Here is a 12,094-nt window from a genome sequence, read left to right on the forward strand (position 1 = left end):
AATTCTGTCACCACCTGTTTAAGAAGTATATGGTGAGGAGCTTCTAAGAATAAACCACCTTGCATATTCTGCTATCTAGCTGTATGTTTTCCCCTAAAAGGTCAAATCTAGACTCCCATATGGGCCTTGAGTCACTGAAGAGGATCATGTTTGAATTTAGTAGAATTAACTGAAGATGTGATTTGTGCCCCTTCATACCTTTGAGTCAGGTTTTATGAGAATTTAATGAAAGATCAATGGTTAAAGTGACAGGCCACGTCCAGTTTTAAATTCAGTGGCTCAAACCTTAGAGTTACTGTTGTGTATAGCTCTTCCATAGTTACCAAGTACTGTTAGGTACACTGACGCTACAAAGAGAGGTACAAATTGGTCAACAAAACAATAAATCATGTGGGGAACAATCAGTTTTTTTCACATTTTTTTTACTGTCTGTTTGGCCTAATTTTTAAAGGAATTATGACATTATCTTGTTCTTTCTGTTGTCTGTTGTTAGTTGGTGTGAAAATGCTGCTATACTATTAGCAAACAGACATGGTCTCACCAGCAAAAAAAAAAAAAGAATTGTTGTGTTGATTAGACAGCTATGGTTATGGTTACGTGTTAAACCATGTCCACTAATATGAATGCATTTGTTTATTGTGGCTATGGCTATCTTAAGGCCCTCTGGCTATTCACCTAGTTTGATGCAAATGATTAAAAAAATAAACCAAAAATTTTGCCAAAACTTGGTGGTCCACTTTTCAAACTCACAGCGTATTGCACACTCAGGAGAACGTGTGTACAAATGTTCATGCAAATCCATCTATCCATCCATTTAAGTAAGTTTAGAACTTTAATTGTAGCGCCCCCGTGTGTCCAATTAAGACTATATTTCATAAGATTTGTATATCATACTGAGTGTGCAAAGTTTCAAATCTTCAATTTACTGTCTTGTTAGAATAAATAAATATATGTTTACACTTGTATATGATTCAAGTATCACAATTTATTACAAAAACTAGAACTTTTTTCATCTGTCGGTGCTGCCATGCTTTAAGCATATAACAATACAGTATAAAATCTCAACCCAAAAGTAGGATAGTAAAAGCAAAGATCATAGATGCTGACGCAGCATTTACAGAAGTTAAGACATGCTGTTACTGTACAGAGAACATTCCCATTGAAGTACAAACATCTGCAAAATGTGCCATTGTCATCAATGAATTGCATTTTACAACAAACGCTCTGATCCAACCTTGTTCAAAGTGTTTTTTGTTGGGTTTTTTTTTACGTCTTTTCAAATTAATTTACAGGAAAATAAACACTAACTTACAAACACTCTGCAAATCATAATGAATGTGCTGAGATTCTTTTCAACAGCCCAAGGCACTCAGGCTCGAATGTTGGCAATAAATATGTCATTCTTTACACAAAAATCACATCAAGCAGGTGGTGGTAGAGAAAGAATAGTGACAGAAAAACAATGTTGTCTATTTCATAACCTCTTGAAAGCACAGTCCTTTTAAAGAAGTCCACCTTGTCCATTTTCACAGTGAAAATCCCTGGCAGTCAAGAAAGAAAACACAAAGTCAGTCGTTTTGTTGAATTGCGTGACATCTGTCCACTAAAGAACTACATGAACCTCCTACTGTACTTTTGATGCTGGCCTGTCATTTTGGTCTCCGAGAGCGTCCTGTGCCCTCTGGAGTGGCATCCGCTGCAGATCGGCCTGATGTGCATTCAAGCACCACAGGATGCCAAAGTGTCCATTTCCGGTGACCTGTCCCACAAAGGGAATCTGGTAAAAAATCTATCAATGTGTCCACGAATGATGTTTTCAAATATCTATAACAAATCCAGATGCTATTCATTGAAATAACCACCTCTTGATCTCTCAAATTAGTTTACTGATGCTGTGACAACAGTGGCTGTAACAAATGGTTCATTGATCCTCTCATCCCTGCGGTTCAGTTGAGCTGGCGACAAGCTTCAAATGTCCACTTCGAGGCACCTCCGTAAATATCAAGGCTCGTCTCCATCCACGCAAAAACGTTGCCAACTTGCGCTTTGCTGCTGCAAGTTGCTAGATTATAAATCTCTCCCATCGATAGTTTCCGATCCCAGATGTGAAAATTTGCCAGATCTCCGACAAAAGCTTGTGTGGCATCAAATCCTCCTCCGAGTGTGTCCTGTGGTGAAGACAAATGGATTTAATCAAGTCCTTCATGCAAAGAACAAATTTGCCACTCGGATTATCTGGATTTTTTCTTTTTTTTTTGACTGAATAAATTGAATGAGGAATATGCATCATCCATCCACTGGGATTCTTGATGAGTCCCAATTAAAGATCTAATCACCTTATTACATCTTATTATGTGGATTACAGCAGGGGGTTGGATTTGAAAATTGAATTTAAAAATTACTTTTCCACCTTGTTAACTCATTTCCAGTATCATGATATAAATCTGTGGTATTTAAAAAGTGATTGCTCTACACTTGTCAATTGTCCCTCCCTGCATTACATCTTCCCCAAAACATCCAGTGTCCTTAGGGAATAAAATGATAAAGATGCCCTTCTAATGTAGTTGATTTGTGGATTAAACATGGTGCTGACATGACATATCTTTAGAAGAGGAAGTAAAAAAAGTTGTGTTGGTGTTTACCTGCTCTTGACCAAGGATCAACAGGCCTTGAGGTTTGATAGGATGATATGGTGCCAGATTCTCTCCACTCCCCCTCTTGACACCATCTTGGAAAGCTTCCCAAACACCATCACGAGTGGTCCAGGTCACACAGATATGATGCCACTTCCCATCATTGATCAGGAAAGGCAGTTTTGCAACCTTTAAGGGGTTTTCAAACATAGAAGATGTTAAAGCACAGACGTGGTGTGAATGTTTGCTACAGTGAACCAATAAGTGTTATATAAGAGCAAAGATGCAGACATACTTTGTCATTTATGAGTATCTCCATTGGGTTGTTTCCCCACTCTATGAGGACCAGCTCGTTGGCTTGACCAGGAACTGCGTATGAGAAAGGTGTGCCCACTCCCGGGGATGCGTTGGACTTGAGCCACATGCACACGGTGAGGGCGTACATCTCAGGCAAACTCTTCTTCACTTTTGCGTACATGTAGTTGGTTCTCAGCGGGAACGTGAGCTGGAATTTATCCAAAGGCCTGTTTTCTCTCTGACCTGTGAGGAAGTAATAAAAAAAACGTGTTGGCACTATGGATAGAATGCAAGTTTCATGCTGTTGTACACTAGTGCTGTTTTTTTTTCATTTTGTTAAACACAGATATATCATTCCTAACGCACACATCTTGAGGATTTACATGGGAATTATACGTTACACAACAAATCCACAATCGTGACGCTCCAGAGTCGATTTTAATCTCGCTTCGATAAGCACATCACATGAGTCAGTGACATTATTAACCTTCATCTCTTGTTCCCCGTCTCCCTCCACACCTCACAAGTTGTTTTGCTGCAGGAGAGCAGAGCTGTCCCAAACCGAGAGCGCGTCATGGTTCAAGTTTGCGCAAATGGCTCACAAAGCAAATGGAGGGACAGTTCGTTCACTGCGTGTTTGCAATGTTTTAATCTGCATGAATTAGAGCAGAATATGCTGGCTGCTGCAGCTTTATGCGGATGAGTAAAACATTAAATTGACTGCTGAGGTCATAACAGCTTATGATGCGAAATTGGATAGCCTTCGCAAAGAGGAGATTTTTTTTTTTATTTTCAGCTCTCCAATGTAATCGTTTGCTAGACTTTGGCGATCTGATATCTCCTCTTCATGCTGATGAATCAGTCATTCCACTCACCAAACCCTCCCAGATCTCCTTTCACTTTTTTTTGTGTGGAAGCCTGCCACCTCAGTCCGCCTACCTTTCTCCAGGTCTGTGATCCTCTGGTGTAGAGACGTGAGGGTGGACTCCACTCTCCCACGCTGCTCCGTCTCATTCCGGAGTCCGGGCTTCCCTTCTTCGATGCTGTTCACTCGGGACAACACCTGCTTCTCCAAGTCGTCGATTTTACTTTGGAGCAGGTCTTTGAGGCTGTTCGCCTGCACAGAGTTGTTACTTCTGCTGAATTGCTGTTAGGAGGGGAAAAAGATAAGCCTTTAGCTCAATGTAGAGAATATATTTTTTTTCATAATGTTATTCTTTATCTAAGCGTAGTGCAATGGGACAAGCAACTTCATTTTTCCCCTAGCAAGTTCTGTTTTCCTCATGCCACAGGGCGCTCACAAAATGAAATGACATGAAAATTTGACAATCAGAGACACGAATTACTTTAGATTATTATTGTTATTATTATTATTATTATTATTGTTATTATTATTATTTAGTTAGTTAGATTGATGTTCAACAAGAGTGGTTTTAATTTGGTTGAAGAAGCTTTGCGCCCAAAGTGTAGAAAATTCATCAGAAGCAGCAGCCTACCTCAAGATTTTCTAATCTCTGCTTCAGCGACTGTAAAGTCTGTGATAGTTGCGTCAAAGTGTCAGTGGGGCCCCTCGATACATCCCCCATTGTGTTTTTGGTCCCTGTCTCTTTCCTCCTGCCCCCTGGCCGCGCGTCCCCGGGCTCGGCGCCACTCTGGCTTTCACACCGAGCCAACTTTGAGGTCAGTTCTCTGATGGTCTCTTTTTGGTTCATGATCGTCTCTTTCTGCTGCAAGACCGTCTCCCGCAGCTGCATAACAGTGCTCTTCAAGTCCTCTCCAGGCACACTGTTCTGCAAGGTGGCCGAGCATATGTCCATATCCTTGGGTACAGACGTGCAAATGAATTGGGTCTGCCCGCCAAAGTCTTGAGATGAACTCTGCAAAAAGAGGCATGAAAATAGAAAAAGTCTCCAATAGATTCCGTTCTTTGTGGCCTCCATGTTGGCGCCTGTGCTGGGCTGTGATTTCTTTTTTTTTTCTATTTGGTTTATGAGCCGCAGTGACTTCTCGCTTGTGTCTCTTGTTGTAATCCGTCTGTGCAAGTGCAGCCGTTTTTATACAGCCAGCCTGGTTCTGCGCAGAGCAGGTTCACTGCATCACGACCGGAGGGGAGGGAATCGCACTGTCCCTGTTTAATCGGCCCCAGAAGCCGCGTCACATTCAAGAGATGAAACCCATTTTGCTTTCAGGCTCCCGCATGTTTAAATCTTTCATCACTTCGACTATTTGTCATTTCTTGCCGTGTATTATTCATCTGGAAAACGCGGATTTGTGGGCAGTGAAGAGGGTTGCTTGCGTGGCGAGGCGCCAAAAGAGCCAGCTGTGTTTGTTTTGTTTTTGCGCACAGGAACACAGAGAAAACACACACACACACACACACACACTCACATACACACACACGCACACACGCACGCTGTAGGTGGATGCAGATCAGAAGTTGCAGCAATTTGCGGTCGGCAGAGTCGCCGCAGATTCAGCACCAAGGACAGCTCCGACCACATCACATTATCACAGAGAACAACGACTGTAAACGCGGTTCGGTTTGCAATTATTTGTGCATTTTGCCCTCTGTTCAGTTCAACCGTGACTAGTGCGTGGATTCAGTTTAGTTGAGCACAAATACGCATGTCGTTTTTCTTTTATTCTTTCTTTTCTCTTTCTTTTTTTTAACGGACATGTTTATGTAATGATGCACTGTAAATCCAGTTCAAAGAACATAGATTATTTTTCAATTCATAAACTAGCTACTTCATATGGCCCTTCTCCATCAACCTAACACACACACACACACACACACACACACACACACACACACACACACACACACACACCTTATTCCTAAAGAAGCCTTCATGCAGTGGCGATCTGCTCTACATCACTGTTATAATCATCTCAATAATTCAGTTTCTAAAATGATAATCTGTCCCCAAGCAATTTACGGCATCTATTATTCAGGACGGACAGTTTCATTTTTTCTCCTTTGGCCGTTCAGCTCTTATTTATTCAGTTAATGTTGAAAATAAAATGAAAACATTGAATAAGTAATGAAAACGTATCAGCTCTCAGGTTGAAATTGATTTGGAAAGATGAACACGAGTAGAGGTGCACAGCATGAGAGACAAAAGTCTGCATGTGACAAGAGGATATTAGGTAGAGGAGGTTAGGTGGGTCATGGCGTAATTACTGTCATCTGCACCAGGTCCCTAAAGCTAAATGCTTTATAGCTGCAGGTGCCATTAACACTGACTGACCAATTCAATTTCCAGGATGAAAGACTTAATTTCACAGCAGCAAAACCTATCAAGAGGATCATTTAAGAGCTGGTGCAATACACTGTATTACTGTACACATTTCATTAGTGGGTGGGAATGATCAAGCAACTAAATGGTACATGTGAGAGCTTGAGATGAAACCATTTCCTTTACAGTATATCATTTTTGCAGTTTGCAGTTGTCTCCTGTATGTTTTGTCACTATATAACAGCCATTTGATTTTAGGAAGTCAGTGAAAGTGATGTAATAATCTTAAAGTGTACCAGGAACAGTAAACAGTGTCATAACATGTGACATAACTGTTTTATCAGAATTTACATATTGTTTGTTTATTGTTCCCTGAACCTTTTCTGTGGATTATGCTGCGTTTTTAAGTGATGCAACAACATCTAAAAGGAATGAAAAGGGAGAGGGGTTTAGTTACTTTACTCTCTGTTCGTAATCCAAAGTTGATGGGCTGTATTTGATGTTATGAAAAACAAATATGAAGCTTACAGGTGCAGGATTAAGTAATTTCTTTCAAGCCTTTTTATTGTGGCATGAAAGTCATGAGGAAAAGTGGATTTTAAAGTGATGTAACTTTCTGAGATTTCTGTAACAAATTCAAAGATTTTTAGGAAAAGTGATGGATTAAATGCCCCATGAAATGGCAGTTAGAGCGTCTTTAGCTTCTGTACTATGACGTCTTTCCTAGTGAAACGGAACATTTGAGCGGTGTACAGTTATAAGAGGGGTTTAAGTCAAATCCTTTGCATTTGATTGGACCGCTAAAAAAAGGTGGGCAGGGCTTAGAGTTCTGCGCAATACAGAGCTGCAGAGGACTTTTGGTTCCACACACACCTCCCTCAACTGTTGTTAGATCAGGAGGAGAACGAGGGAGATATGAATGACTTAGGCCTCAGCCACATTATTTTGGAAATGAAAACAAAGTTTTCCAAACACACATCTCTTCCTATCTCCTATGTTGCTCTGTTAGCTACCATGACCCACAAAAAGCCAATACATTTCCATCACTGCAGAGTACTGGAGAAATTTTTGAGCTTTGAGAATTTTAGATTATTCTCAAATTTGTGCCTAGTTTATAAAATTTTAAATGGTTTGGCCCTTCCTCCACTATGTGATTTTGTGTACACTCACTGAGTAAGTTCTATTAGATACTCCAGAATATCCTCCATACAAGATTGTACCATACCATTTCGTCGCACTGCAGACAGCTCTGTGAAAGCCACAACTCAGTGGAATGCCCTACCTGATGATATGAAGAACTGTAGTTCAATCAATACATTCAAGGCCAAATTAAAAAATCTACTAAAGACCAATCAGCTGTGTGACAACTGAGTCTAAACTCCATGTATTGTCTTCTCATTAGCGCAGGTAGCTGCTTTTAATTTGACAAGTTTACATTATTAATTTCTAATTGACATTGTGGGTGTATGTGATGTGCTGCTGTGTGTAGCTTTGTATTTTGTATTCTGTGTGGTTTTTTTGCTTTGTACTGTTTGTTGTTGTGCTGTTGTATGTGTTAATTGTGGGGGACTACGGATGCAAATTAGCTTCCAGCTAACTGCGGTGCAGTGCATCTTTAATGTTTAAAACCGCACACTGTCCCAATCATCAATAAATCAAATCAAATCAATCAAATAATGAAGTGCGGTTTTATATGACTACTAGCCTGTGGTTAGCTTCTCGCTCAAAGTCACATTTGATTGGATCAATGTTTGTAAACGCACCATTTTACAGGAAGAGAAAAGACAAGGATTTTGATGTAAAAAATACTCTAATACTGATATTTTTTGGACATATATTTGACATATAACAATAAACACAGGGACACAGGATTAAAACTAGGAAAATCTATTTTTCATTTCATGGGGCCTTTAAGTAATGCAATAATTGCAGTGAAACACACCAAGAAGTTTGACTTTGTAGGCATATAAATAACATGCTTAATATACTGTACTCATAACCTAATATTTTTGTTGATATTCAGCAGTAATTCCTTCTCTCATCCCCAGCTCATTTGGACAGCAGTAACACCAGCATAGTCAGCTGTGTTTCCCATGGGTAAAATACAAACAGATTAAAAAAAAACTCTGAAACTTTATTAGATGTTATGCAACATGAAGCCATGCACTCTGGTCCTGTCAGAGTCCCCTAACTTGCAAAGCAAGAAATGTGAGTGAACAACCTTTTTTTCTCATCACCATACTGTATCAAATATATGCTGGTAAATATATGCTGGTTATGTAATTACATATAATAGATCGCTGCGCCTTCCAATTCTTTCCAAAGGGCATTAATTATATCTATATTACTTCCCAGAAAAAGTAATTTGCCAAAACTGTAGCACTTGCTCAGATGTTGTAATTATTAATGAGCAGAATAGACAAACAACTGAATTGTAGTTTCAATATTTTTATATTTTTGTTTGGATTGAGTTAATCCCACTGTATGTACTGTATACTTAAGCAGAAAAGCCTAGACATCTTCTACCCTGTGGGAGCAAAGGAGCAATGCAAAATGTCCAAAGTCTGGCTCTCATTATGAATTCATTATTCAGTGCTTCCCACACAAACAAGTCTCAAAGCCATATGCTTGAAGTAGAAAAACCTTCACTTGTCTGCGTTCCTCTGAAACATACCTCACTTCTATCCATCACCTCTACTAGTCCCTGTATTCCTCACTCCTCAACTCTCCTCCTACGGGCATAGAAACCCCTGCTCAAGCAGAACACTGTTGTTTTGTAGCCTTTCTATTCTCTCAAATTAACATTTTCCTCTGCATGCCACAAGTTCAGCCTGTAAGCATATTGAGTTATGCTGTGATTTAAAAAAAAAAAAAAAAAAAAATGCTGTAACAGCTGTTGAATTTATAATGTTGTTAGCCATGGTGCGTATGAAATAATAATAGGGTTTGGATGAAATGGTTATTTGTTGTGCAAGTCATTGTGCTAGACATGACAGCACAACAATCTTCGACACTCGAGATACTAATCTCACACAAACAGCTGCCAGTAGCTCTTATCACAGTCCTGCACAGAGTACCACTGAGGTTCTGCAGAGCCGTGCTGCTGGGCCAGTGTCCACCTGTTGTGGTGAACAGTATCTCTTTAATAATGCATTCAAACACAGTGGGAATGCATTCTCCAGCACCAGGGATCAATAGTTGTAATTTCACATGTTGGCATCTTGCCCTGACTTGCTTTTTCTCCCTGATTTCTTTCCCACCTTCTGCTGTAATGTGGTGAAAGCCATCAAGGAAAAAACACATCCACTGCTTTTTAGTTTTTAGTTTATTTTAAAGCGTTATGGACATTTTTCTGTTGACGTTAAACTTTAGTACATCAAGCTTTAGTACTTTTTGGGTACGGAATGAAATGTGAGCTATTGAAAAAAGTATTGTTTTGGTACTGAAACTAAGGTATCATGTTGGCACCACAGTCAAAAAAATTAACAACCAGTTCTAGTTGAGGTTGACATTTTTATAAGAAACCCATCGTGATAGAAAATAAATGAAAAGTATCCAGCAGCTGCAACTATTTCCCAGTGCAATATCTTCTGCTCTTTAGACCGATTTCATATGTAGCCGGTGTCAGTTTTTTCACATAACTTTACATAAAAACTACAGAAAACAAATGATTTATGTTCAAGTTGAAAACAAGGATAGTTGTGCGGTTAAAGATGCAGTTTTAGGATGTTTTCGCTTTGCAGCAGTCACTTTGACGTGTCCAAGTGGCATTAAACACTGAAACTCAGCTGAATAAATTGCACCCATTAGAGAATAAGCCAAACACCTATGGTGTAAAAATATTTGCAGTATGCCTGTGAAGCTAAAGGTCACCAACAACTGGTGTTTTTAATTTCAATGTGACCACTGTGGAACAGTCTCTGATAAATACTGGAAGGTATTTCATCATTTCTATGAACAGAAAGCCTAATTAAGCTGCCTTTTTGTCTAACAAGTCATCCTTGCCATTCCAGAGGAGGAAAACAGCTGCCATCTTGGGGTCACTGTACTGTATGCAGTGGCCAGTTAGAGCGAAGAAAATGTCAATCAGTTACCAGCATAGTGTAAAACAAAATAGCCCAGAGAGGCTAATTAAGACAAATACATTTTTACTTATAATTTCTCATCACTTCTCCTTTTTTTGTGAGTTATTTCCCTGATGGTCTGCAGATGGAGTTTCACATACTGTATGATTGCTTTCCTTATGTTTTATTAAAGGTTGTGATTTAATTATTTTTCCTTCTGCATGAGCTGAGCGACCATCTGAAATTGATACAATGCATCATCTGACACTGGGATCATTTTCTGTGCTGATGTGACAGTGTTCTCCTTCCACCGCTGAAGATGAGGAAATATATAACCATGTGCATATACCATTGCCCAGAGTATGTGATGATTGGATACAGACTCTCTAAATTTACTGTTGTGCATGGGCAGTGAGATTCTTTTACTACTCACCCATTCATCATTTAATTCCTTTGATCTAATCTGCTGTCACATGTATGCAAACTGCCAAACACTCACATATTCATGGAAAGTTTTATGGTCTACGGCACTATTTTTGTGTGACTAAGCAAACCTGCGTCTTGCTGTGCACTCATACTTTCCTTGGCTCTCTTGTGCATGTCTGGATTTTATCAGTTTTTATGACTTTAATACTTTTCTCACTCTGTTTACGCTGACTGTGTGTTTGCTTCTTTGTAAATGTAACTTCCCTTCAGTGGTCTTTACTCTGCTACCTCAACCATAGTTAATCTTTTATGAGAATGTCTGAATTGGATTTTTTTTTTTTTAAGATTAATTTCAGTATCATAAAAAAGAAGAAAAAAATGTTCCTTTCAACCTGTAATAGTAGCAGATATTGTGTGTTGGCTTTCGTCACATCTTATTAATAATTCTTTTCTTCTTTTGAATCCAGAGTGCAGAGAAATACAGAGGACATAGAGTACACTTTCCTATTCCTTTGAATGAGAAAGTGTGTCCAAACTTGTGTCCAAACTAACCATAACAACACATAAAGTGTGTCCAAACTAACCATAACACTAATCAAATTAAAGGGCACTTCAACAATTTTTATACATGAAGATCAATTTAATCTTTATGGAGACTACCACATTGTCTGTGGGAACAGTTGTTTATTATCCTCTGTGGCTCTGGCGAGCTTTCTAAAGTGTGAAATATAACCTTGATGTTGTCATAGTGATGTCACTAGGGTTATGTCAGCTTGGGCTTGTGGCCTGTGTCATAAACTGAAGGCGTAAGGATTGAAACGTGGGCGCTTTACCAGGCAGGGGAGGTCTAATGGAAAGATACTAGTGAGTTATATTGTGGGAAATGTATCATCCAGTGTTTTTTGGAGCTTGACCCATACTACTGCCTCGATTTTGACCATTTTTTTCTCTCGCAATTTCTCCAACTTTGAACTGCAATATTAAATTAAACACATAATAGAAACATTGAAAAAACACTGCCTCAAAAAGTGGGTTAAATGGCTTTCTGTGTATGTTAATGATTTTGCAGATGAACAGCCTCTGCTAGAGACAACGGCGTTCCTCTTTGCCAAGGCATATGTTGTCATAATTTTGGGGCTTTGAGTATAGTAGATCATTTGTGTACCATTTTTGCCTAAATTCTAAACACATAAGTCACAGCCCTCTATTGGTTAGTCTCAACCCCACAGATAAAAGTGCTGATTGTTGGACCACATTCAAAACTGACCAATGCTGCTAGTTGGATTTCTAATCTAATGTCACAGCATTTCAGTTATGAGATTACTTCAGCCCTAAATCCTTTTCCATAAGGATGTTTTCATTGTTTTCACTTCCTGCCGTAGATATCATTTTTATAAGCCCCTAGAAAGAGAGAAACAGTCAACATTTTTATCAT

At 39.2% G+C, this 12,094-nt stretch overlaps 2 protein-coding genes across 2 annotated transcripts in view; one reads left to right on the forward strand and one right to left on the reverse strand.

Moving 5' to 3' along the window:
• Positions 1–1,029: 1,029 nt before the first annotated feature.
• nptx1l (neuronal pentraxin 1 like) lies at positions 1,030–4,870 on the reverse strand. The gene is made up of 5 exons (XM_042392735.1): positions 4,427–4,870; positions 3,870–4,077; positions 2,929–3,173; positions 2,643–2,822; positions 1,030–2,168 (listed from the first exon to the last, which is right to left on the reverse strand). Exons 1-5 carry the CDS (start codon positions 4,868–4,870, stop codon positions 1,947–1,949), a joined length of 1,299 nt encoding a protein of 432 aa, XP_042248669.1. The 3' UTR covers positions 1,030–1,946.
• LOC121884119 overlaps positions 3,004–12,094 on the forward strand; it is an 82,529-nt gene continuing 73,438 nt past the window's right edge. Inside the window, exon 1 of the mRNA XM_042392736.1 lies at positions 3,004–3,064. The gene's annotated coding sequence lies outside the window, so the exon portion shown is untranslated. The remainder of the gene's footprint in view (positions 3,065–12,094) is intronic.

This window comes from Thunnus maccoyii, chromosome 18 (genome assembly GCF_910596095.1).
Source record: "Thunnus maccoyii chromosome 18, fThuMac1.1, whole genome shotgun sequence".
NCBI classification, from domain to species: domain Eukaryota; kingdom Metazoa; phylum Chordata; class Actinopteri; order Scombriformes; family Scombridae; genus Thunnus; species Thunnus maccoyii.

Excerpts from the sequence above, each read along its gene's own strand:
- nptx1l (XM_042392735.1), bottom strand. The coding sequence starts at position 4,870 with ATGGAGGCCACAAAGAACGGAATCTATTGGAGACTTTTTCTATTTTCA. Across the intron at positions 4,078-4,426 it reads AGAGATTAGAAAATCTTGAG|CAATTCAGCAGAAGTAACAA; the intron begins GTAGGCTGCTGC and ends CCCTCCTAACAG. Across the intron at positions 2,823-2,928 it reads AGATACTCATAAATGACAAA|GTTGCAAAACTGCCTTTCCT; the intron begins GTATGTCTGCAT and ends AACCCCTTAAAG.